Source organism: Tenrec ecaudatus, chromosome 12 (assembly GCF_050624435.1).
Source record: "Tenrec ecaudatus isolate mTenEca1 chromosome 12, mTenEca1.hap1, whole genome shotgun sequence".
Lineage (NCBI taxonomy): Eukaryota > Metazoa > Chordata > Mammalia > Afrosoricida > Tenrecidae > Tenrec > Tenrec ecaudatus.
The window spans coordinates 102,545,319-102,572,760 of NC_134541.1; the positions used below are offsets into that span (position 1 = coordinate 102,545,319).

General features: G+C 51.2%; 1 protein-coding gene across 2 annotated transcripts in view; it reads left to right on the forward strand.

Annotated features, from left to right (window-relative positions):
* GRIN2A (glutamate ionotropic receptor NMDA type subunit 2A) overlaps positions 1-27,442 on the forward strand; it is a 417,372-nt gene that overhangs the window by 202,377 nt on the left and 187,553 nt on the right. For both annotated transcript variants that reach the window (XM_075528219.1, XM_075528220.1), the window contains exon 2: positions 10,084-10,676. In XM_075528219.1, the coding sequence (XP_075384334.1) occupies positions 10,084-10,676 (593 nt within the window). The remainder of the gene's footprint in view (positions 1-10,083; positions 10,677-27,442) is intronic.

The following is a 27,442-nucleotide window of genomic DNA, read 5'->3' on the forward strand; positions in this document are numbered from 1 at the left end:
CTGAGTTAAGCCTTACTTTCCGGTATCTCTGAATCAGAGCATCTCAGCCACTGTGAAGACCTTAGCGGGGAACCCAGCAGCTTCTAGAAAAACGGTTCTCAACCTTCCTAATGTCGTGACCCTTCAGTACAGTTCCTCATGTTGTGCTGACCCCCAACCACAAAATTATCTTTGTTGCTACTTCATAACTGTAATTTTGCTACTGTTAGGAATCAGGCAACCCCTGTGGGAGGATCGTTTGACAACCCCATCCCCAAAGGGGTCACGACCCATAGGTTGAGAACCGCTGCTCTAGAATCTTCAGATTAAACTCACTTGAAGGGACAGGAGCAGAGTGCAGACAAAGGTGGTGTTCGGCGGTTTTGAAAGAAAGCTGGTAGATGTGTTGGGCAGAGGCATATACAGAGACGTTCCCTGCCCAGGATACGTTCCAGTCATTCAATGTGCCACACGTTCACGGGTGACCTCATCCCTCACAGATACCATGGTGGATGCTGAGCATGTAACCGCTGAAGCCAGATTGTAACAAGGCTGATCAATATTTCTACCGTGTCCCAAAGGGTTTGAGACATACCAAAGATAGCTCTAGCAGAAGTGCTGGAAGTGGGCTGGATTAGAGGGGAGACTAGTGTCAGGGGCTCTGGGAGCAGGCTCCTCTGTGTTGGAGAGTGAGCAGCCAAGGGTCTGCATATGGCAGGTGGTGTAGGAGGAGGTAGTTAAGTAAATAAAACGGAGAGGAGAAAAATGGGGCATGGAATGGAACTCATAAAACTGGCCATTAAGTGAAGGCTTAATGGAATTCTATTCCATTAAGTTGGAATGGGATTTCATGTTTGTGGGTGTGGGTTGTTGTAGCTGGCAAGCTTTGGAGAAATGGTAACTGCATATAATCACCCTTCCCAGCCTCAGTTTCCCCTATAAGTGGATTTTTAATTACGTGTGGAATCATTGATGTTGGTTTCACATATCCAATGGGTTTTCTCCTTTGATTGGCTTTCTTAAGAGACATTGAGTGGGGTATTCATCACACACATCCACACGTACCCACACACACACACACACACACACACACACACACACCTTTCCCTCTGTCATACCCGGAAGCAGTATTTTCCGGTACTAAGTATCTAGATTCCGGAGTCAGGTTTGCTGGATTTGAATCCTGGTTTTTCCACGTATATTAGCAATATGAATTTGAGCAATGTATGTTCTCTGGGCCTGAAATTTTTCATAGCTAGTACAGAGATAATAAGAAGACCTAGTTATAATGATGACCACGAGGAGGGGAAGGAGCAGGAAGGAGGAGAATGGCAATGATGACAATAGATGACGATGGTGGCAATGACAATGATGTTGGATGGTGATGATGATGGAGCAGGAGGGTGCTGTGGTGGTAATAGTGATTTCAATGGTGATGAATGATGGTGGTGGTGAATGACGTTGATGGAGGAAGAGGAGGATGGAGGAGCAGGATGGCAGTGGTGATGGTGAAGAGAGATGATGAGGGATGATGGTGGTGGTGACAATGATGATGGTGACAAGGAGGAGGAGGAGGGGGATATTGGTAATGATGATGGAGATGGATTATGGGGGTGGGAATGCTGGTGGCGGTGGATAACAATGACAACTGAGAAAGATGATGCTGGCGATGGGAGGCGGGTGATGGATGGGATGATGGTGGGTGATGGTGATGGTGAATGACAAGGATTATCACTGTGAAGGAGGTAATGATAAAGGGTGGTGATGGTGAGGGACATGGATGTTGGTTGAAAAGGAGGAGAATGATTGTGATGATGACAGATGATGGATGATGGGAAGTGGGGATGATGATGGGCGAGGAGGATGGTGCTCACTACAGATGACGAGAAGGATGGAGGATGAAGGTTATGATAGCAGGATGAAGATCAGACTTGGCTTATATGTAGAGAATGTTATTGGCCGGCATCTTCAGGTGTATCCAGTTGAATTCCTTTACTGTCCCTCTTGTTCATGGAAATGGAAACAAAATATGCTTAGAAGGTGAGCTGATTCACCGTGAGAGCATGTGTACCATCACGCATCAGCACTGACGAGGCCAGTCCTCCAACAATAGGAAGCAATGCCCAAGGGGTCTCTCTTCTGCTTTGCTGGGTCACACACACCATGGTCTTACTGCCGGTGCTCAGGTTGGTGCAAAAAGGAAAGTTATCCATGGACATGGGTGCCGAATGAACAATAGCGCCCAATCCTACCAGGCTTCCCTGTGAGAAACTTCCGCCTACTTCCTTTCCTCCCAAAATACTTACTCCTCACCCCCCCTCCCCCCGTGTGTCACAGTGCAAGGCTCCAAGTTCAATAGCATCCATCTGGTTGTTGAGAGGAAAACAAGTAAATCCACTTTGATGTTCAGAGATCCCCAGTCACAGATTCTCTTTGAATTGAGCTGGCATGGGACCCAAGTATTGGTCTCTCTCTCTGTGTTTCTGTCTCTCTCTCTGTAAATTCTAGCGGTAATTCTCACATGCAGCCAAGAACCAGAGCCACTGGTGTATGTGAGGGGACACCAGCTCAAGAGATCCATACCCCAACTATTGTCACTGCCAGGCGATGCAGATGTAAGAGAAGTTGCTTCAGCTCTCCTGTTCTGCTGCATGTTCACGAGAAGCCACCTCTGTGAGGGTTCGACCACTTGGACCTTAGAATCAGAGATAATGGGGGGTCTCCCTACTCTGTGGCCTTGGTGAATAACTAAGAGAAATGAAAGGTGATATTAAAAAAAGAAATTCAGCATCAAGTAGATGCTGACTCACAGTGACCCTATCGGACAAGGTAGAAGTTTCCCTTTGAGTTTCTGAGTCTACAACTCTTTATGGGAGGAGAAATCCTCATCCCTTTCCCTCAAAGGGGCTGGTAATTTCAAACTGCTGACCTTGTGATTAGCAGCCCAATGCATAACCCACTAACCCATGAGCTCTGGTGGTCAGTATTGAGCACTGTTGAATTGTGGTACCCATGGATTCAGGTTTCACTGTAGGGACTCAGCCAGATCCGGAACATTCTAGAATGTGATATCAGGAGACCAGCCATCTGTAACAGGAGGACTGACTGCAGCACACAGACTAGAGCAAGGCATCCAGACTCCCCCCCACCCTCTTCCCCTCCCTCCCTCCCTCCCTCCCTCCCTCCCTCCCTCCCTCCCTCCCTCCCTCCCTCCCTCTGTGTCAGAAACAGGGTGTTCTGACTTGTGTGAGTGATGAGCAGGGAGAGAGCGGCTTTCGCTCCAGAACCAAAGTGGGTGTCAGGAATCTGTTCCCTCTCCCTGGGCTGCACACTGCGGAGGAAGCTGGGTGCCAGAGGGGCTCAGGAACCAAGCTGTAGGCTCCTGAAAGTGCAGGCTGATGGGGATTTTGTTCAGTGTATGTTTGTGTGTCTCTTCATCCAGGGCCATCAGTTGTCCCATAGAAATTGGTGGAACCCCCAAGACGGTGGCCCTTTGATGCCCTTCAAACTTGTAACTGAGCCCAAACCTGGGGAGCAACTTCCATCCAAACAATAGCCTGGCCTGTGAAGTGAATCATCACACCCACGAGGAAGAAGCTCTTCAGCACAGTCAGCCGCAGACCAAAGGGAGATAACCTTTGTCCACCCACACAGAAAAGCAGAAAGGCGCAGGAAAGATGAGAATGGGGCTTTCTCCCTGGGGGGAACAGAACCAGGAAGGGCTTTGTTACATTGAGGGATTGCCCCCGTGTCCCCAAACAAAGCATGCATAAATTGCTGAATGAAAAACGAATTTGCTCCGTAAACTTTCACCCAAACCACCATGAACAAAACTGAAAACAGATAAATCAACAAAAATACAGGCTGCAATGATAGCTGTCGGAGGAGGAGGGGGTGGGTGCTGTGTGAGTAGTGGGCTTGAGAGAAAGGGACCCTGGACCCAGGGCACATCAGATGCCAGGCCCAGGAGTCAGGACACATTTCCTGTCACCTCCTGACAGGGCTAAGACCCCGGCAGAGAAGTCCAAGGCAAGACATGGCCCTCCCAGGGCCCCTGTTGTACAATGAAGTCTCAGATAGCGCCTCTCTTCCTGTGGTATGCAATGCCTTTGTTTCACAACGTTGTGTGAGGTTCAAGTTTCAGTTGCCAAATGAACTGACAGGTGTTAGGTCACTGGCATAGTCCATGATGCTGGTGTTGATTGCTCTTCAAAGCGTAGTTCTTCTTGGTCCTCATCCTGCCGTTTCCTTGGGCTCAGAATGAATGGGCTGGTGTGGGCACATTTGGGGGTAAAGGAAGCAGACATTGTCACTAGAGATGGGTTCAGAGATACCAGTTACTGAAACAGGATGAGGAGCCCCTAGGTTTCTAGTGGGGTATCTGAGGCCTGGAGAGCTGTGGTGTGGAGGGGAGAGGGCCCAGGCTGGTTGAAGTCAGCGAGAATACACAAGCCTCTTATCCCTACAATCTTGTCCCCATCTCGTGGTAACCCCATGAGATGATGGCCCAGGAGAAACTCAGGTTCAGAAAGATTACTCACCCAGGATTCCAAGGCTGGTGAGTGAAGAGGCAGGATTTGAACTCATGCCCATAGCACCCCAGAGCCCATGCTCTGGCCTCTACGGTGCTTGACTGACTGGTGGGCATCAAGGGATAAGGGGTGTATGATCATGTGATGGGAGCCATTGTGACTATGCAGCAGAGCCGTGGCATGGCTCAAGAGTGCTTTAGGAATTTCCATCAAGCTCTCCTGCATAGGTTGAGTTGTTGAGATTCCCCAAGTCCAGCTCCTGAATTACTCATTTGGGGTGAGCTGCTCAGGGGTCTCGCCCATTGATGGAGGAGAAATAAATAAGACCAGTGACGTACATTGGCTGGTAAGTCCACCAGAGAGACCTGGCAGTCTGCTTCTGTAATGAGGGCAGCTTTAGAAATCCTATGGGGCACGTTGCCTAAGAGCAGCGGTTCTCAACCTGTGGGTCAAGACCCCTTTGAACGACCCTTTCATGGGGGTCGCCCAATTCATGACAGTAGCGAAATGACATATGAAGTAACAATAGAAATAATTTGGGGGGTCACCAAATAAATTATGGTTGGGGGTCACCACCATGTGGGGAACTATATTAAAAGGTCATGGCATGAGGAAGGTTGAGGACCACTGGGCTAGAGGGTCATTAGGTGTTGGCATCAACTTGTTGGCCATGCCTTTGGCTCTGGTTTGGGACACTGGTTGAGCCCTTGTTCTGTGATCAATACTGCATGACAATTTTATACACGGAGCTCTTCATTCTTAAACGTTGGCGAGGAAGGCGCAGTGTCACGAGCAAAGCTGGGAAACCTCAAGCCAGGTGAACCTGTGTCACTATGTGACCCCGCAATAGTCACGCCACCTCTGAGTCTGTGCCCTCTTTTTAAAATGGGCATGATGCCAGAAGCGATTTAGCATGGTGGTTGTGGGTGGCGGTGATGGGGAACCCAAGGAGACAATACGTGGAACGTGTTGGGCAACATGCCTCCCAGAGTCCAGTCCTTCTGGGATCACGGGCCCATTTTACAGGCGAAGAAACGAGGCTTGGAAATTTGAGTGTCTTCCTCCAAAGTCATGCAATGAGGATTGCTGCCTAGGAAGGGTGTCAGTGAGATTCAGGAGAGATTAAGCAGGAGATATTCCACTTGGGCTGACGTATTACAAGGCACGAGGGGGTGGGGGCAGAAGTAGACGGTACAAGGCAGTTTTGTACACATACTTGCCTGGGGCCAAGCTGGTTCTGTGATTGTGTGTTTTCTTCATGAAGCTCACAATACAACTATGCCCTCCACTCTTTCTGGAGAACCAGGTGGAGTGGCATTTCTTTCCGGATCCTTCTGGAAGGTACATGTCCAATGTCTACCTCATGGTAAATGGGACCCCCGCCAGCTCCCAAACTCTGCTGACTCCCTCCACCTCTGCACCACAGCAGTGTCCAAGGGAGTGTGCGTCTGCCGGTTGTCCCATGTTGTCGTTGCCCTTTAAGTGGGCTGTGACTCATGGTGACCTTGTCTTCAACAGGACATTGCCCAGCACGGCACCATCTTCCTGATCACTGGTGTCTTCAGTTCTTTTATTGCGTCACTCCATCTCATTAAGGGTTTCCTTCCTTTCCACATGACCTTCTCCTTCACCGATGATCTCATCCCAAACCAATTGGCTTTGATTTGATTCCGACTTACGGTGACCTTATAGGACAGTGTGGAGTTGCTCTATTCAGTTTCCAAAGCAGTAATCTTTGGAGACACAGGAACCCTGGTGGCATAGTGGGTACGCATTGGGCTGCAGTCCACAAGGTCAGCAGTTCAAAACCACCAGTGGCTCTGCTGTAGCAAGACAGGGCTTTCTAATCCTACAAGGAGTGATAGTCTCAGACACCTACAGGGGTGATTCTACTCTGTCCTATAGGATCCCCATGAGTCAGAATCGACTTGAGGGGAGGGAGTTGAGTTGAGCGGAATCTGTATGGAAGCAGTCTGCCATGCGGAGTGCCTGGGGGTTTCAAACAGAGTACGAAGTTGACTAATGAAACTCCGCAGAGACTTCACTTTGGTGCCATCTTCTATCGGCAGATCCTTTATGCTGTTGCCCCAAGTTTGCATGCCTCATGTGGTTCGGGGACAGCTGTTGATGTCTATGTTGTTTGTTGCCATTGAGTCAACTCCGGTTCATGGGGACCTTGTACATAACAGCTCCGGTCTCCCACCATCTTCAGGTTGTCAAGTTGAGGTTTGTAGCACTGGTATTTTTTCCTTATCCACCCAGAACCCACTGAAGTTCTCCTCAGTGCACACGGGCTCATCTCAGGGTAGAATAGATTCAACAGCAAGTAGCCATAACAACGCAGTGTGTTTGGGGTGTTGGATGGCCGAGCGGTTGGCTTTTCATGGTAGATGGGAGTTGTTAAACTGATTACCTCTGGATGTAACTGCAAACGCTCCACAGAATGCAAACTCACATACAAATATCTCCGCTTCCACTTCTGTTTAAGCACAGGGCATCTCTCTTGGATCCCGTTCTCACACCCACACCCAGGCACTCATGCATTACCTCAGCATCCATTTATCATGTGCCTGGCTATTGTGTGTGTGTGGGGTGTGTGTGTGCAACATCTCTGCCCTTGAGGCATTTCTTTCCTTGTGAAGGGGTGATGGAACATCATTCATCAATCCTGAATATTGGATTTCCCCCAAAGCTATCATATCCTCCTATGTTAAAGATTGAGAGTGAGAGAAGGAATTATCCAATATCTTTGAATCTGTTACCAACTTTAATTGATTCAATTAGGTAAAATTCATAGAACTGTAATGTTGGGAGGAACCCAGAAGGTATTTATTCCAGTTTCTTCTCTCTGCCTAAAGGCAGAGAGAATCAAACTATCCCCGAATCCCATATATTTCAGCAAAGAGAGGCATTTTGAAGAACTATTGCTCTTGACCCATTGAGAGAAAGCTCGCCATTCAGCGAGCACCCACAGGGGAACGGTGTGAACTTGTTGAAAGGGTGGATGTGCTCTGTGGCAGAGTATTGCTCTGGGAGACAGACAGACAGACACACACACACACACACACACACACACACACACACACCTGAAACAGAAGGCGAATCCCCACAACATGCATAGCAGGTCCGGGATCCGTGCACATGACCACCGCTGTAGACCACACAATGGAAATAAGGCCCCTTTGCAGTCTTTCCATTCTCACAGAATTTTTTTTTTTAATGAAAAGACATTTCTCAGCATTTGTCAAATCCTGTTTTGCTGTAACACAGAGGCAGCAGCCCTTCTGTGTAGCTGGCAATTTTGCATCATACCAGTCAGCGGCAACACAGTTTAGGCATCTGCTTGGGGCAGGTCTTAAATAAGCCCAAGAAGGCCGTGGCTCTGAGTTGGAAAGGGGGCTGGTTGTAGAGTCAGGGGGCCAGGGTCACAGGCCGACTGTGCCATTGGGTTAAGGAGGGTGAAGGTGGGTAGCAAAGTGTGGGGCTGTATGCAAATGAGTCTTGGTGGTGGTGGTGTAGTCAGTTATCCTTTGGGCCACTAACCTCCAGGTGAACAGTTCAAATCCATCAGCCAACTTCAAGAAAGAAAGAGGAGGCTGTTCATTCTTGTACCGATGTGAAACCCACAAGGGCAGTTCTACTCTCTCCTATAAGGTTGCTCTGCACCAGAATAGACCCAATGGCAGTGGGGTCTAATTTCTTAGTTTGTAATTTGAGGAGGTACCTGCTTGTTCTAACTGGCTGTTTGATTACATGATCAGAGAGGTGCAGAGATAGGTGGCCGATGACCAGGAATCCAGTTGGTGTTGAGCTGACTTTGACTTGCTGCCGTCTCTGTCTGTGTGTCTGTGTGCCAGAGTTGAACTGAGCCGTCCAGGCCCTTCAAGTCTTTTGGGCAGCTTTTCTTCAGAGGAGCCTCTGGCACCTAAGGCCAGTCTGACAGCAGCCAAGCACGTTATCTGAGTTCCTGGGTGATGCAAACGGCCAACACGCTTGGCTGCCAGCCAATAGGTGGAAAGTTCAAGTCCACACAGAGGCACCTTAGAAGAAAGGCTTGGCAGTCTCTTGGAAAAGGCAGCCATTAAAACCCCATGGACTCCAGTGCTACCCTGATGTCCATGGGCCACCATGAACCAGATCCTGGCCAACTGCTTCTAGTCAGCCTCAAACTAACCCATGCCTCAGAGTCCATTCTAAGGGTGCATAGCAATCCTACAGGACAGCAGAGCTGCCCCTCTGGATTTCTAAGACTGTAACTCTTTACGGGGATGAAAGTCTTGTCTTTCCCCTGTGGAGTGACTGGTGGTTTCGAACCATGGACCTTGCGGTTAACAGCTCAGCTCAGAAACCATTATGCCACCAGGGCTCCTTACCAACCCACAGCAAACCTATAGCCCATACGGCTTTCGAGGCTACAGTCTTTACAGCAGCAGACGAGCACATCTTTCTCCTCAAGGGTGCCTGGTGCCTTTGAACTGCCCACCTTCTCATTTGCAGCTGGGCACTTAAACACAGGGCTTCCAAGGCTCTTTGTTGCCGACCAGAAGTCCTTTACAGAGCATGAGTACCACATATGTCACTCTCCAATGACAGAGCTTTCAAAGCCTTGTTCTGCTCAGTCAAGTGCAAGCTCAAGGTTCCTGCCAGATTCTTTGATACCGTGTCTCCTTCCGCTCACAAGCCACAGCACATTTTCCCGTGGTTTCAGAAGCCCCTCTGACTAAGGTCCACTCGGTCCCCCTTCCTCCCTGGATGCCCCTCCCTCAGCCTCACGTGCATGAATCTCCATGTAGCATTTATTATACTCTGCATCACGTGGGAATCTGGAGTTCAAGCCCTAGCCACCCTAACACATAGCTCAATAAACCAGGAGGCCCAAAATCAGTAGCTTCAGGCATGGCTGGTTCCAGCTGCTCCAATTGTGCCAATGAGACTCTGGCTCCCAGTGCCCATGCTGGTTTTGCCTCCCTTGGTTTCCGGTACCAAGTCCTGAGGCTGGGGACCAGCTAGAGTTTGTTCTGTCAGAACCAGATGTATATCAAATCCATGGTGGAATAAACCAAAGGGAAAGAGATCCTTGAAGGGCAAGAGCAAGGCCAGGTGGTCTTCACTGCCCCACGCTGCGAGGCCCTGAGGACAGGGGCCCTTCTCAGGATCGGTCCCAATGTCTAGGAGCTCTGGTGGGGTAGTAGGTGATGAGTTGGACTACTAACACACAAGGTCAGCAGTTCAAACCCATCAGCCGCTCTCTGGTAAAAAGGTGAGACTTCCCACTCCCATAAAGTGTTACAGTCTTGGAAACCCGCAGGGGCATTTACCCCCTGCCCAGTCGGGCCACTGTGAGTCACAATCAACTCGATGGTAGTGAGCTTTGACTTTGTCTCAGCATGTGGCACATTGTAGGCACTCTGGCCTTGTTTGCACCCGAGTCAATGTGTGACCGCTGCGTCAGGGTCGCCTCCGTGGCGGTCGGAGATGGGGCTTGCGCTCGGTTGGATTTCGTGTCTGTGACGCGATGGCTGGGTGGCATTGGCCTCATGCTCTGTTTTGCTTTCTCTGTACCCGTTGGCAGGATCCGACGTCTACCTTCTTCCAATTTGGCGCATCCATCCAGCAGCAAGGCACCGTCATGCTGAAGATCATGCAGGACTATGACTGGCATGATTTCTCCCTGGTGACCACCATCTTCCCCGGCTACAGGGACTTCATCAGCTTTATCAAGACCACCGTGGACAACAGCTTTGTGGGCTGGGACATGCAGAACGTCATCACGCTGGACACTTCCTTTGAGGACGCCAAGACGCAGGTCCAACTGAAGAAGATTCACTCCTCCGTCATCCTGCTGTACTGCTCCAAAGACGAGGCCGTGCTCATCCTCAGCGAGGCCCGCTCCCTCGGCCTCACCGGCTATGACTTCTTCTGGATCGTGCCCAGCCTGGTGTCTGGCAACACCGAACTCATCCCTAAAGAGTTTCCATCGGGCCTCATCTCGGTCTCCTACGATGACTGGGACTACAGCCTGGAGGCCCGCGTGCGGGACGGCCTGGGCATCCTCACCACGGCGGCGGCCTCCATGCTGGAGAAGCACTCCTACATCCCCGAGGCCAAGACCAGCTGCTACGGACAGGCTGAGAAGCCGGAGGGCCCGCTACACACGCTGCACCAGTAAGAAAGACTCCGGTGCTTTCACTGTTGCTTGTTTGCTAAGAGGGATGCTTGTTTCAACACATGGAGGCCTGGTGTTGCCGTGGGTTCCGCATTAGGCTGCTAACCTCAAGGTCAGCAGTTCAAAACCAGCAGCCGCTCCTTGGGAGAAAGATGAGGTTTTTCACTCCCATAAAGAGTTGCTGTCTTGGAAACCCACAGGGGCAGTTCTACCCTGTCCTGCAGGGTCACTCTGAGTCAGGCTGGGCTTGATGGCAATGGGTTTGGTTTGGTCTTTTTGGTTGTTTCAAACAAGGGGCTCTTCAATAGGTTTGTGGGGAAATTGAATTAAAAGAGAGTGGGATGTTCCCATAACTTTAAGACCACCCCTGAAGTGCTACTGGAGGTGAAGGAAGTGCCACCTTGGTGACGTGCCATTCGCTCACTCTGGGCTGACGATGACCCCGTGTAACAAAGGAGGGCTGCCCCGGAGGCTGCTTCTGCGTGCAGTCTTGATGGGGGAAGATTGCCAGGCCTTTCTCCCGTGGATCTGAACTAGTAACCATTCAATCAGTAGCTGGTTACGTAAGCACTGTGCCATCAGATCACCCCACGCACCCACCCACCCAGTCGTACTGCCATCAATTCAGAGGCACTGCCATTGTCTGGTACCTTCAAGTCAGCTCAGACTCATGGTGACCTGACATACGACAGAAAGAGACACCGCCTGGTCATGCATCACCCTCACAATTGTTCTTCTGAGAAACAGGGGCCGTGTGCAGAGTCTGAGCCGTCAGTCCGTATGGGAGTAGAGAGCCTTGTCTTTCTCTGGTTGAGCAGCTGGTGGCTCGAATCGCCCACCTTCTGGTTAATAGCCCAGCGCTCAGCCCACAGCAACACCTCCCTGCCGCCGAGTCCTTCCCTGTATTGGGTTCCCGACACTGTCGGGCAGTGTCGTCATTCTGCTGGGGAGCCCAAGAGGCCGTCAAACAAACAAGACCCCTTCCCTCGAGTCCATGCCAACTCAGAGACCCTGCAGGACAGGGCGGAACTGCCCCGTGGGTTTCCGAGACTGCCGCTCTTTTCGGATGTAGAAAATGTCCTCTTTCTCCTGAGGATCAGCTGTTGGTTCCCAACTACTGACCCGCTGGTTAGCAGCCCAATACGAATAATACAGATGGCCCTGTTGCCAAAATGCACCCTGGAAATAGTGGGTTCTTTGGGGGATTTTTTTGCTTGATTTCTGCTCCCCACCTCCCCCACACCCAGACTTCTTTGGCTTTCATGGAACATAGGATAGTAATTGCTTCCTGCAGTTGGCTTATTTTGAGAGGGCTTCAAAAAATGGGTGGAAAAATTCCATGATCTCGTCATTCCAACTTCCCCTGAACTTTCTGAAGCCCCTTCACAAGTCTCTGATGCCTGCACTGGAGAACTGTGGGCACTCTTCTTAGCAGCCTCCACACGGGACCCCTCCCTATGGCTACCCATGGGCTGAGTTACCCTGCCTCTCGATGAATCCTCGTGGGCTGAAACTGACGAGATTTCTGATGGTGATCAGTGCGCCCTTCTCTGTGTGTTTCACACGCCCCTGTTTCTCCAGGCTTGATGCCAAGCAGTGAAATCCTTTGGTTATAGAATTATGTGCAATTCAAAATTGATATATAGCCCTGAAGCAGCTATACCAATTCATAGCATGGTATAATATACAAGGACATGTGTGTGTGTGTGTGTGTGTGTGTGTAAAAAGTTCATGGAGAAATACCATTTTCTTTTAATTCCATATCCCCACAAGCCTCCCCTCCTCCAGCAGTTTTTAAAAATGGTGTTTTCTTAACTGGTAATTCCCATTCCCTAGCTCAGTCTTATTAAGAAGAGTGGTGTGAGCATCGTCATGATCCATTTCAGAATCGTCTCTTCCTTCTCATACCCATTGTTCGTACATCCCCATCTCCCCGCCCCCTCCCCTTGCCAGGCCCCTGGGAAATTATCAATTTCACTGTCTATCTCTATAGACTTACCTGTTTTGGATTTCATATGCAGAAAATCATACAAAGCACTGACAAAACAAACACAATCCCCAACAATGATAAGACAAGCAGAGCAAAAACCTCCCTTAAAAAGGAAGCAGACAATATTAAAAATGGAAACAACTTTAAAATGAGTCAAAAGGGAAATCAACGGATAAGGTGTTGCATTTAAAGCTGCCTACTCCATCTGCGTCATGGACTTTACAGTGCTCGCTCGCTCTCTCTCTGACCGCAAGGCAAGTCTCATCCCTGGACTCTGGTCAGAGGGTATTCGCTGGAGGCTTAATCCATGCGGGGACCCTACAAATGGATTTTGTGCTTTCTCTGTTATCTGTAGCCTCTGCAAACTATTCAGAATTTAAGTTCTGACACCACGCCCTCCTTTTGATTCGGGTTTTATTATTTACTCTCCTTGGATCACACAGGCTACTGGGCTTCTTCCATGTGGACTTAGTTGATGCTCCCTTAGACAGCTGCTACTTTACGACAAGCCTTTCAGGCCCCAGATGCTAGTCTTTAAAAAAAAAGTTTATTTCTTTTTAACAATTTCACAGACATACCAATCACATTTCAGACACTCCAATAGCTCAGTCACTTACTCCACAAGCTTTTTAGGCTCCCCTAAGAGTCAGGAGCCCAGGTGGCACAGTGGGTAAGTGCCTGGATGCTGAGCTTTCATGATGGCAGTTTGAACCCGTCAGTGGCTTGGCAGGAGAATCTCTGTGAGATGGCAGCCTAGAAAGCCATCAGGGCAGTTCGACTCTTTCATAAGAGAGACACCGTGAACAATAACTGACTCAACAGCACACAACAATGACATATATGAGGGGGCTTCAAAACATCCATGAGTAAGTTTTATCATCTCTTAATCCTATTTTTGAATGAGCTTTCTGAAGCCCCCGCATAGAGGAAGTCTCGCTTTCCATTCAGGACATCACCTGTCTGTCTGTGGAGACATGTCTGTTCCTGTGCCACTGAGGAGCCACAGTGGAGCTTCCAGACTGAGAAAGGCTAGGAAGAAAGGCCTGGAGACCAACTATGGTAAATCAGCCACTAGGAGCCCTGTGGATCATAGGTCTTCCCTTGTAGACCGCTGTGAAGAAGTCAGGGCTTAGGGCTCCGATGGCGTGCAGCTGACTGTGACAGCAGAGGATGGGGGTGGTGGTGGTGGTATGGAGGTGGCATGGCAAACACCAGCATAGTGGGAAGGTGTGGTCTCAGATCTTCACCTACACACTCTACCTCCCCCACTGGCACTTGCCTATCTGAACGTCGATCCTTCTTTCAATGCTCAGTGTTTGGAGAATTGTGTGGGAATCTTGAGAAACGTCTCTTACAGGGGCCCAGGAGCCCTGGAAGCTCAGTGGTTACAAGTTGTCCAACTTGAAGGCTAGTGGTTTGCAACCGCACTGCGCCTCTGGGAGAGAGACAGGTCTTTGTATTCGCATGAAGAGTTACAGCCTCCAGGGCTGTGAACAGCCCGCTACCTTGCAGAGTGCACTGGAAAGTAGATGATTGCAGCTGCAGTCAGGTTCAAATGTAACAGCTCATTTGATCTCCCTTCTGACCCATTTTACGTTTGCTCTGGCTTTTAATAATTTCTGTTTTCTTTTCCATTGAGGTTTTTCTCTGTTTTACTTTGTTGCTGTCGGTATGTTCTGTTTTGTTTTTGTGAGGGTTGGGCATGTTTTTTGGTATGTGAAATCCAGGATGGGTCAATCTAAAGAGACAGTAACTGGGGTAACGGTGTCCTGGAGGTATGGCAGAGGAGGTTGGGGGGAAATGGGGAGCTAATAACCATCAGGGCAAGAAAGAAGAAAATGTTGTAACATTGATTGTGGTGACGGTTGTACAACCCCTCTGAATATAATTGAACTATTGAATTGTGTGCTGTGTGAATTACATGCCAATAAAATTGTTTTAAAAAGAGGACGAAAGTTACACCCTTGGAAACCCTCGTGGGCAGCTCCGCCCTGTCCTGTAGGGCCACCATGAGTTGGCATCGACTTGATGGCAGTGAGCTTGGCTTTTGGTTTTTGTGTCAATCACATGGCCGCACCGTCATTTTCTTAACCACCACCCCCGCCTGGGTGGCGCTGAAGTTGACGTACACGTTTCTCCGGTACACCTTGGTTCCCATGCTTTCTGCTCAGTTGAAGGGATTTAGTCTTGTGATTCCTGTACCCTCGGCCCCATCCGTGCCTGCTGTCCCTGAGCCATCGTCACGGGGCCCTGGGCTCACTTGCTGCTGTTGTGGCTGGTGGCGTGCTGCCTCATGGTGACCAGATGATGTACGACAGAACCAGAGTCTACCTGGCCCTTGGTGGTTCTCTGATATTCGCATGGCTGAGAATCATAGGTTACAGAGGGAGTCTTGGCCCAAACAGATCCCGAGATCCCAGGCTATGTCCACTGCTGGAGAAAGAAAAGGCTTCCTACACCCCTAGCGATTTCCCGCCTAAAGCCACAGGCTGATCTCCTCCATCCAGAAGGGTGCTGTGAGTTGGAATAGACTCAATAGCAGTAGCTGGGTCAGCGTTTCCAATTCAGGGTCAAGCTCACAAACGCTTTAATTTCTAGCAAGGTCGCAGGTGACGGCCATGCCGTTGGCCTTGGGCCTCGCTCAGAGAAGCCGTGATCTCGGTGACTCTGGAGTGTGGGATGAGGTGATCGCATGGGAAGTGCTGCTTAGGGAGCCCTGGGTGTGGAATGAGGCGCTGCGTGAGAACGCTGCTCAGCACCAGGCCCAGCACCTGCGGATGATCTAAACAGACCAGGGTGTCTGTCTCTGATGGGCAGAGGTGTGCAGAGGAGGCTGGCTTTTTGCCATCGGCAGCGCAGCACTCTGACGGGTCCCTGGAAGCCTCGGGGACTAAGCCTGCTGCAGTTCACCGAGATCTCTAGGGCGGGTGTGGGGGCAGCTGAGTGACGTGTGTTAGCGCATGTGGGCGGGCATGCACGTGTAGACAGATTATTTGGCTGCTGCTGTCCACTCCTCACAGTCCTCATGGGCAGAGCAGGGCTGCCCTGGATGGTTCCCTAGTCTGTCGTCTATACCCAGGAGCCAGTCACAGGCTGCTTCTCCCCCAGGAGCAGTTGGTGGGATCCAACTGCTAACCTTCCTGAGAGCAGTCTCGTGTCTAGGCCTGGTGTCAAGGCCCGCTCCTTTATACTGCCTTGCAATTGACACACCTGCCCAATCCCAGTGCCATCAGGTTGGTTCTGACTCTAGTAACCGTCTAGGACATGATAGAACTACCCTGTGAATTTCTGAGACTGTAAAGCTTTACAGGAGTAGAAAGCCTTGTCTTTCTCCTGAGAAAGTTGGTGGTTTAGAACTGCTGACGTTGCAGTTAGCAGCCTCACACATACTCTCTGAATGACCCTGTTTGTACGTGGCCACTGTGGGCATCCGAAGAAATCGCCCAAATAGCCAGGGAGGACTGGTTCATCAGTGGAGACCCAGGAGCCACAAAGAACTGAAGGACAAAGGTTTGGCTAATGGATTCTTCTTCTTCCCTTAACAAGTTGTGCTCTGCTGCCGGAATCGTCAGACCTGGGTCATCTGATGGCAGCCTAAGTCGATTTAGGGCAACTGCAGTATCATGGATGCAGGAGAAGGCGTCAGAGAGGAGCAATCAGCAAGGCATTCACGTCTTCCCAATGGCCACACTGAATTTTGCCCTGAAAAAAACACAGCAACCCAAACTCTGCTGCTGGGAAATGCCATTGGGTTCTTTTTAAAAGTTGGGCCCTTGATTGCAGCCATTCTGTAAATGGTGTGTCAGCCCCAGAGAAGCAATTCATCAGGGATGGGGAGCTGCTACCCGCTGCTTGGCCTGCACGGTCACTCCTCACTCTCCTGGTAGTGTAGTGGTTATGGGTTGGCCTGTGATCCTCAAGGCCTGCAGTTTGAACCCACCCATCGCTCTGTGGGAGAAAGACAGAGCTTTCTATCCCGGTAAAGAGTGACAGTGTCTGAAACTCACAGGGCAGTTCCACCCTGTCCTATAGGGTTGCTCTGAGTTACCATTGACTCAGTGGCAGTGAGTTTGGTTTGGTTTATCCATCCCAGGGCGGCTGGTGATGCGAGACCGAGTAATGGACTGAACAGCATCTCTTTGCCATACTCCTCACCAACACCATGAGCCTCTTCCAGGTTCCCCTTAATTGGGAATTCCAACAAGGCGAACTAAAGTCATCCAGTTGATCCTGACTTATAGTGACACCATTAGACAGGGTAGAGCTGTCCCTTTCAGTTTCTGAACCTTTAGATGGAAATGGAAGTAGCCAGCCTCATCTTTCTCCCATGGGTGGTGGGTAGATCTGAACTGCCAACCTCGTGATTAGGTGAGGGCTTGGAGAAGGCCCAAAGAAGGCAGTTTAAAGGAAAGAAGAAGTACTCTATTTTTCCGTTCGTCCCTTCTTGTGCCCAGCTGCCTGGATGCTGCCACTGTCATTGAATTGATCCTGACCCAGAGCGGCCTCTAGGACGGAGCAGAAGAGGCCCGGTGGGTCTCTGAGACTGATCGTTCACAGGACGAGAAACCTCCTCTTTCTCCCATGGGGCAGCTGGTGAGGGCCTTTCGGCTATCAGCACACTGCACAGCCACTACACTACCAGGGATCCTAGCCCCTGTTCTGGGCCCTGGGATGCACAGACTCCTGAAGACATAGCTTCGACCCTTCGAAAGTGATGGGGAATTGGCCTGAAAACAAGCTGGGGTAACAGAAATCCCTTTCCAACACAGGACAAGAGAACAGCATCAAATAGTACGGAGTTGGGGGGAAAAAACACTCTCCCCAATACTGACTGGGGAGAACAAAGGCTCCATGTCATGCCGGTTTGAGGATTTTAAAAGAACAAAGCACACAGATGACATCAGAGATTTCATGATGCCTCTTCCTAACCCAGCCCCCTCCCTCTCTCTCAGTGGAGTGACAAGTCTCCACGACGAATCTGGTCCGCATCTAACTCCATGCCCGTGTTTTGGTCCTTTTTAAATATGTGCACGGGCCACCATTGATACAGTGCATGTTGGCCGTTTCTAATGCACTCCAGTGGTACCTAATCTAAGCTCTTTGGCTTGACCTCAACCTTCTGGCGTGCTGCTTTGCAGACTGCTAGCAGGGTGTTTGTTTCAGTCATCAGAGTCTTGTATTCATCCACCCTCTGTGGGCAGTGTTCAGCGTGCTGCGTACATAAAGTCTCCCGTCGGGAGAAATGAAGGGCCCTGCTATCCGCACTCACTCACTCACTCACTCACTCACTCACTCACTCACTCACTCACTCACTCACTCACTGGCTGCCACTGCGTCAATGGTGACTCACATCAACCCTACAGGACACGGTAAAACTGCCCATGTGAGTTTCCAAGATGGTAACTGTTACTGGGAGTAGAAAGCCCTATCATTATCCTGAGGATCAAGCTGGTGGGTTTGAACTGCTGACCTTGTGGATCACAGCTGCTCTATTGACGCTACTTCAAGCTGATCTCCTCGTGCTATGGAACTGAACTTGGTGGCTTGGTCCTGGGCCAATCTCATGTATGCCAGGACTTTCACGCCTAGCATGGCAGCGATGGCAATGTCAGTGCTGGTCAGTCTCATTGAGGGCTGGCCCTCCATCAGATCTAACCCCTCTTCTGCCCCCCCACGCAGCCCACCCCAGCAATTGATGCTGCCCAAGCAATTGTGTCTGACAGAGTCCTTGTGATCTGTCAGGTGAGTTGGGGGAGTGTAGCTCTCCAGACCTTTTTTGCTAACCTGTCTTAGTTTGGAAGCTCTCCTGAAACCTGTCCACCCAGGGTGATCCTGCTGGTATTTCACATTCTGCCGGCGTAGCCTCCCACGTCCTAGAACACGCGGGCAGCATGGCGCGGCACATCGGCAGCCGGCAGTGGGCTGGCGGCAGAGAACAGCTCCATATGCACGTTGAGTCGGATCTGTCACAGCTTGTGTCCCTGAGAACACAGGACTCCAGAGTGAGGAGCGGTCCCTTGCAGCTTGGGAAGAGTTGTGCTTTCAGCTGTTGTTGTTTTGAAGTTGGATTCCGTTCACGAAACAAATGGTCCTTTGCCTTAGGGATGCAGAGAGCCTCAGGATGGGCTTAGGTGAGCGCACACCTGATGATTTCCCGCGGGGCCCCGGGGCCCATCGCTGGCTGGTTGAGTGAGACATCTTGGGGCTCTTCTTCCGGGCCATACCTTGTCATCTGACTTATGTAACCGTGAGCTTATGGAGTTAGGAGGCCGTGGCAGGGACTTCTTGTTCCTGGTGCCCAAGGTGCCAGCGGAACCCGGCTGGCGAGGCGTAGCACCTTAATGGCTCTACTGTGGACCCGTCCTGTTTCTGTCCCTGGGCTTTCAGAAATCAAAAGTGGAGGCAGTTGGGGGTCTGGGGGTGGGGCAGGAGGGCACTTTATGTTTAATATTCCTGGTTTTATCGAAGGCCCTTGGAAAAGAGCAGTCAGCATTTTCCCAAGTTCAAAAATAGCTCAGCCAAGTTATGTAACCTGCTCCTTGCTGCCGCAAAGTTATTAAACATCTGCTCCTCCAGCGGCCCAGAGCCCAGCGCTAGGTGCTCCTGCAGTTGTCCGGGCCAGGGGTTACCTGTTTGGCTGGTGTAGAAGCTGAGTATTTCTGTTTGTCACCCCCTGACTCATCAAAGCCTTGTTCCCCTTGGGCAGCAGTTAGTATGGTGGGGTCAGAAGCCAGACTTCCAAGGGTTCAAATCCATGCTCTTCCCTTACCTAGTTCTAAGATTTTAGGCATGTCACTTGATCCTCCAAGTCTACTCTCTCCAGTGTAACATGACGGGGAGGGGGTAAGAAATACTTCTGTCTGGTGGCTCAGTGCCTGGGACAAGGCAGCCATCCAGACCAGTTGCCATCGGTTAGCTCTGACTCATGGCTACCCCACTCAGGTCATGGTAGGACTATACTGGAATTTCAGAAACAGATCACCAGGCCTTTCTGCCAAGGCACCACTGGATGGGCTCAACCCACCAACCCTAAGGTCAGGTGTGGAGCAAGTCAACCATTTTCACTTAGGCACATGACACTCCCTCACTGCCATCTGGCCCATGACGACTCACGGAGGCCCTCTAGGATAGGCACATGACAAGTGGTCTATAACTGGTTAGTCTTGCTGATAAAGGAGAGGAGCTAGTTTCACTAGTCCTGTAAAGCGTTACAGTCTCAGAAACCCATTGGGGAAGTTCTACTCTGTGCTATAGGGTCATTATGAATTAGAGTCAACTGGATGACAGTGAGTTTGATTGTGATTTACTGTTGCAGAAAGGAGCCCTGTGCCCTGGCAGGTTCTCCATTGAGTTGTTAGCCACAAGGTTGGCAGTTCAAATGCACCAACTACTATTTCCTTGAGGGAAAGATGAGACTCTTTGTACCTATAATGATTTGCACCCTCTGAAACCCTACGTTGACTTGCTATGTGTGAGTTGGAATGGCAGTAGGTTTGTGGCATGGTGTGTTATTGATCAAATGAGTGGTTCTAAATGGTGAATGGAGCCAGTGTATCTGCATCACCTTTCATTCCTTCCACTAAAAGGTGTTCCATGCCTTTCATGTGCTCTAACTCCAGTCTCACTCCCCTTGAGGCACAGCCGACTCATAGCGGCCCCAAAGGACAGGGCAGAACTGCCCCTTTGGGTTTCCAAGACTAAATTTTTACCGGAGTAAAACTTTACCTAAAAAGTGGCTGGCAGTTTTGAACTGCTGGCCTTGCAGTTAGCAGCCTGTTGTGTAACCACTGCACCACTAGGGGTCCTAGGAGCTGGACACCCATTATCTGTAGGTGGAGAGACATTAGCCGAGCATCATGGTGTCTGAGGTTTGGTGCTTGTCTGTAGCATTTCCCACCTGGGGTGGCTGGGAGGAGCGGGGAGTAGGATCTGGGAGGACGGGCTGGGCGGTGGATATTTCCCAGGTGTCTTTGTGGAAGCATTTCCTGTCTCGGTTGATGCTCAGGGAACTGCTCATTTCCTACCTATGTTGTTTCTCCTTCTGGCCTTTGGTTCCAACTCTGGGCACTAGATGAGGTTCAGCTTGCAATGCAGGGATGCGTGCATGATCTGTGTGCATGCATGCATGCTGTGTGTGTTCCCACGCTGCAGGAGAAACATTTCACCCTCATTGTCAAGGATGTTGTAGAAAGCCCTTGCTGAGGGGTTCTCTTGCGAGGGCAATGGCAGTGGGAAGAGGGGTGGGTGGTCTGGAGAAAACTAATGGATAGGGTAGCTCAATGGGCTTCATTTTGAATTCAGCGTATGTTTCACCAGTTGAAGTTAGTGACCACTGGGGGGCCCAGGCTGGTGTGTGTGTGTGTGTGTGTGTGTGTGTGTGTGTGTGTGTGTGTGTGTGTCCCGTATCTTCTTCTCAAAACCTCTCAAGCTCACTGTCACCAAGGCCCTCTGACCCATAGAGTGTCTATAGGACAGTCTGTTAGTCTGGGCAATCTAGGGAATCAAGTCCACAGAAACTTATATGTATAAGAGAGAGTTTTATATAAAGGGTAAGTGTACATTAAGAAAGAATCCAAACCCAGTGCTTCCCACGCCCATAAATCCAACATTAGCCCATATGTCCAACACCAATCTACAAAGTCCTCCTCAATCTCACAAAACACGCACAATGATGCTGACTACAGGAACAAAGCCGAATCAGTGAGTGTGTAAGCATCTCAATGCTGGCAGGGGTCTCCACGTGGCTGCTCCAGCACTGAGGGTTGCATCGGGGTAGGTCCATGTGGCTTCACAGGGATATCTCCCAGGAAGTGAGCCTTGCCAGCTGAAGCGGGGAACTGGCTAGGGCAACTACACCCTGCTCCGACCATCACAAAGCAAGAGACCCGAGAACTCGAAAGGCGAGGCTTACGGAGCCATTTATGGCTTTGCCCTTCAACGAACCCCACATGTGTTTATCGGCCAGGTTGGCACAATAAGCTTTAACTATCTCAGACAGGGTGCAACTGTCCCTGTGAGTGTTCAAGACTGCACCTCTTTAGGGGAGTAGAAAGCCTGTCTTTCTCCCTCAGAGGAGCTGGTGGTTTCAAACTGTTGCCCTTCTGGTTAGCAGCCCAGTGGGTAACCCCCTACGCCATAAGGGAAGCACCTGGCATGGAATAAGCATTTCATCATCGCTAACCGTCATCATCATTGTCTTTTGAAGAAATGCTGTGTATTTCTTGTGGTTCCGAGTGTGCGTAGCAAGCAGACACCACCCAGCAGTCTCTGCGTGTGCAATTCCGTGACACGGACTCGACTCCTCTAACTAAACGGCCCACCTGCCCTCCTGCCTGCGTCATCCCGCCTCCGTGAACACAAGCTCGCTGCCCCCGAAGGTTCCGGTCTGATCTTTCCAGCTGATGTTGTCAATCTGGTCCCTTTTGGATCGCTCTTCAAAGAGCATACTGTTCAAGGCTGCCTTCTCTTTTTCTCTACGTAAGCAGAACCATTGTCTGGTTTTAAGGCATTCAGTGGGGATATTATTTTGGCTTGACTTTTAAAGCAGCTGAAGAAAGTGAATACAGAGGGCAGATTCTGCTAAGTCAGGAGGAGGAAGGCCACCTCCATTCCTGCCACAGTGCGGATGGAGCCGGAAGATGTCGTTGCTATTGTGAGGTGCCCTCCCCTGGCTTCCGGCCACAGCGACCCTGTGCCCAACAGAAGGAAACACTGCCCGGCCCGGCCCCGTCCTCTCACCAGTGTCCGGGTGCTCGAGCCCAGGTGGCAGCTGCTACGGCAGCTCATCTCGTCGAGGGCCTGCCTCTCTGTCACCGCCCCTCCACTTTGCCAAGCAGGCCGTCCTTCTCCAGGGTCTGGTCTCTCCCGACCACACGTCTGAAGCATACGAGACAAAGTGGTGCCACCCTTGCCTCTAAGGAGCCGTACTTTGCCCAAGACACGTTAAATGAATAGGTCACAAAATGACAAATACTGTATGATCTCACTTACACGTCTCTGCATTAATATTGTCTTCACCCCCATTCCCACCTTCCGCCTTCTCCCCCTCTTCCTGCTCCTCTTCCGTGCCCTGTTTTTCCTCCTTCTCCGTCTGATTGTGACTATTATCATTATTGTTGCTATTTAGATTTATACTTTGTATACTGTTATACAGGAACCCTGGTGGCGTAGTAGTTATGCGTTGGGCTGATAACTGCAAGGTCAGCAGTTTAAAGCCAGCAGTCGCTCTGCAGGGGAGAGGCAGGGTTTTCTATTCATGTAGAATGACAGTCTCAAAACCACACGGGCTGGTCTGCCCTGTGCTCTAGGGTCCTTAGGCGTTAACACGGACTCAGCGGCAGTGAGGGAGAAATGTGGACTCTTACACTGACCCATAGTGCATTCAGTTGCCTCATATGCATGTGGAAGTTGGACACCGAATAGAGAAGGCCTTTCCTAGAAGAAGCTGCAGGAGGGTGCTGGTGAAGACTGTTCAAAGTACACATAGCATGGACTGCCCAATGAAGATACGCATCTTGCCTGGAAGACATAGAGCCTGAATGCTCCTGAGAGACAAGATGGGGGAGACCTCGTCTCACATACTCTGTACATGTCAGGAGAGACCAGTTCCCGGAGGAGGGACATCATGCTTGGCAAAGTAGAGGGACAGCGGAAAAAGAGGATGGGCCTCAAGGAGATGGGCTGACACTGTTGTCATCAATGGGCTGGAACAGAAGGACAGTTGTGAGCCAGAACAGACACTACCGCACCGAACATCCTATAAGCTATACATGAAGCAGGTAAAGGAGACACGGAAGTGCTTTTCAATCATCATGTGTCCCACCTGGATGAGGATGACACACCTCAAGTCGTCCAGTGGAGTGGGGGAACCCTCACGTACAGAGCACAGCCCTGGGAGTCCAGCTCTGGTGCCAAGTCAAATGGATGGGACAACACATTTGCCCCCAAGAGCCTGGTGAATTTATGTTGGAGGAAGTTATTTGCCTTCATTGATGATGCCTGGTCTGAACACTTAAGGATTTTACAGTAACATCTTGCTTTCAGCAACCCGGCTTGTGTTTTACAAAAAGAAAAACAAAACACGTTGCCATTGAGTCGATGCTGATTCATAGCGACCCTCCAGGACAGAGTAGAACTGCCCCTGTGTGTGTTTCTGAGACTGTCACTGTTTATTGGAGTAGAAAACCCCGACTTTCTTCATGGAAGCAACTTCACAGTCAGTAACCCTCCTGGCGCGACAGGGAACAGATCCATAAGAAAGAGTGGAGCTGATACCCTCTCCCATCTCCGTTTCGAGGGTAACCACAGGAAACGCTCCCGGCTTCATGATCCACGAAGACACTGTAATCATCATAGGCGGGGCCCTTTCTTGTGGTTGCCCATGGAAGCAGCGGGCAGCTCAGCTCATTTTCTGAGCTTGACCGGAGCGGCAGCTTCCCTGGACACGTGCCATCCCTCTTTGCAAACATGCATGTGTGGCGTCCCCACCTGCTCCACAGCCGTGTCTGGCAAGGGCTGCAGCCACCCAGAAGGAGCCCAGCTGTGGCTGCTGAAAACCCAATGGGGCAGCCCGACGCGGAAAGGGGAACAAGCCTGGGTCTCCGAAGAAATTGGTGAGAGGGGAGGTGGTGGACGAACACAGGGGTGGGGCCGGTAGAGTATCCGAAACACATTCCGCATGGCCACGTGGCTCTCTAAGGCTCACACTCTCTGGGCACTGCATTGCTCAAGCCTCCAGTGCTTCTGTGGTGGCCAAGCACCCCGGGACTAGTGCTGGGGAAATGCATGCCACATGCTTTGTCAGAGCCCTGGGATGCAGTGGACACTCTAAGCGTGCCACCTGATCCTTGGGCCAAGGGCACAGCTCCTTCCGGGACCTCCAGTGTCTCGATGGCCCATGAGAGGTAGGCTGTCCTCCCTCCCCAGCCCGGCCACTCAGCGGCCCATCTCTTGTCAGCCTCCTCGCTGTGTGAGGCTCCCCTCCTGGAACAGGGCCCTCCCTCCACGGACTGGGAGTCAGAAGCTCCGTATGCCAGCCCTGTAGTACCTGTCAATCAGTTCCAATTGGCAGTCAGCAAAGAGCTTGACACATGGTGGAAGGCTGATGCCGGGAGCTGGAAGGGGCCAGAGACAGGCTGAGCTGAGTACCCGGAGGTGCAGGCAGTGTGGGCAATGCCAGGTTTGCCCAGGGGCAGCGAGGAAGGAAGCCTGTGGATACGGAGACCAGCAGGCCTCACCAAAAAAGATGACTGATCTGCTTCCTCCAGGGCTGGCCTGTGGGGATGCTTTTTTATTGAGCCTTAGTGACTTGGTGTCATAGACTAAGCATTTGCTGCTCCCCCTCTTCTGGGGAGAGAGAGCAGGACCACAAAGCATCCTCATCATCCCTCTGCCAGCGACGGGCATTAGGGGTGGAGGTCTCACAGGGGAAGCACAGGGGCTGGTTAGGGGGAAGGGCAGTTAAGTCCAGGAGAGAGAAGATAGGGCTTTGGTTGAGTTGTGGCTATGGATTCAGAATGGAGTAAGGAGGTTTGGGAACCCTGGGCCAGGCTGGTGGTGCAAAAGGTTAAAAACCCAAAGGCTACGAGTTCAATTCCATCCAGAGGCCCCTCAGAAGAAAGACACAGTCTTTTAAATCCCTCTGGAGCACAGCTCCTGCCGCACACACCAGGAGTCCCCAGGAGTCCAGTGGGTGCAAGGACAGCTGGCCATGAGTATGTGGGAGTGAAAATGACAGGGCTTTGTGGATGAGCATGAGGTGGTCAAGGAGGGGAAGCCAAATAGGTTTCCTCTGGTGCAGTCTACGAGAAGGGACATGGGGGAAAGCAGACAGGGGCAGTGGAGTCGGGGCCGCACCGTGTTCCGTTAGCCACGTCTTTGAGGTATATGGGAGCCGCGATGATGCAGCGGTGACATGTTGGACTGTGCTCCGTGAGGTCAGCAGTTTGAAACCATCAGCCGCTCCGTGGGAGAAAGACAGGGCTTTCTACTCCCAGAAAGAGCTACAGTCTCAGAAACGCACGGGGGGCAGTTCTACCCTGTCCTAGAAGGTGGTTATGAGTCGGTATCCATTAGATGGGGAGGGGGGAGTGAGTGTTTGGATTTTTTTGTTTTGTTTTGAGGAATTTGGGTGGAGATACCAAAAGGGCAATGGGAGAGACCATGGTGAGCGCAGACTGCGGACACAGTCCCGAAGTCGTGGGATTATTGACAGTGGCGAGATTATTGGAGCAGCTGACACCCCCGCCCCCCCCCCCCCCCGCCAAGATGAGATGAGACCACCAAGCGGAGCCTGGAGGCTCAGAAGAAAGGTTCAAGTTTAAACCATGGGGAATGTCAACAGTGGTAGGCCAGTGCTGGGAATGCGGTGAGTACGTGTTTGACCTCTCACCCAAAGATGGGAGGTTCGTACCTCCCTGCAGCTCCAGGGAAGAAAGTCAAGCCTGTCCGATTCTGTAAGGTGACCGCCTTGGGAACACACTTGGGCACTGCTGCCCTGTGGTTCAGGGTCACCATGATTTTGAATGGACTCCATGGCCTTGGGAGACATCCCCGAGGGGTAGGGAAGAACAGAGACCCCGGGACTGTGAATTCCAGCGCTCTACAGGACGTCCATGATTTCTATTGCCAGCCCGAGTGTGGTTGAGCAGCCTGGTGGGTGTCTGCACAGGAGGCTCTTAACCTCAGGAGAGACGTCTTGCAGCTTACCGTGATCTTCCATCATGGCTATCACTCGTCTCCCTAGGCTGAGCGCAGCCTGGAGAGTTCAGCAGTCACGCCAGCAGTTGTTGACACAGGGAGAAGTAACCTTGATCCTCCTGTGTGAATCACCAGCCCTTCGAGGCCAGAGGAAAGAAGCTCAGTCTAACTGGAGCCCTGCCATGAATGGCGAACCACTAGACCAGGGAGGGGGGCACGTCATGCAGGAGACACGACCTGCCTTGGTTTCTCTTGGAGGTGACTTGGAAAACACGTGGGGCCTCCCGTAGTGAGAAACCCTTCTCGCCCAGTGGGAGGAGCATGGAGGCAGCGCACAAAGGGCTGGAGGCTCAGGGTGGATCAGTTTAAAAGCTGTTCTTGGTCTGCTGTCCTGCAAGAGCCTCTCTCAGCCATGCTACCTGATTCTGACCTGGGACATCAGCCCACTGGCTTCAGTCTATCCCCACTCACAGCAGCGCCCCCCACGATAGGGTAGAAGGCCCACGGGGTTCCCTTCCTCAAATCAGATCATCATATATCACTCCCAAGGTGTGGAAACTCAGGTGGGTTTGAACTGCCAAGTGCTTGACCCCTGTAGCCTCAGGGCTCCTGATTGCAAGAGCCCATAAGAAATTGCCCTCCGTCCTAACCCATAGCGACTCCGTAGGCAGAGCAGACCCCCAGCAGGTCTCCGGGGCGGCTCTCTCTATGGAAGCAGCTGCCTCATCTTTCTCTTGCAGGGTGTGCTGGGTGCAGTTTACTTGTGGGCCTTTGGGTAGCAGCCAAGCAAGAGCTTCATCACAGCACCCCCAGGGCACCTCTTGATAAGAGTCCCATAGCCCTTTGCTGTTGAGCCAGTTGCGGCTCACAGTGACTCTATAAGGCAGCATTGAAGTGCTGACAAATATCTTTATTCCGAGGATTGGCTAGTGGGCTCGAACCGCCAACCTTCTGCTTAATTGCCTACTTGTTAACCAGGGCTCCTGGGCTGTGAAGATCAGCCATTTTTCTGCACGGGCCCCAAAGTGGGGGCATCTGCTGCTGTTCCAGATGCTGCTAGGCAAACCCCAGCAGCCA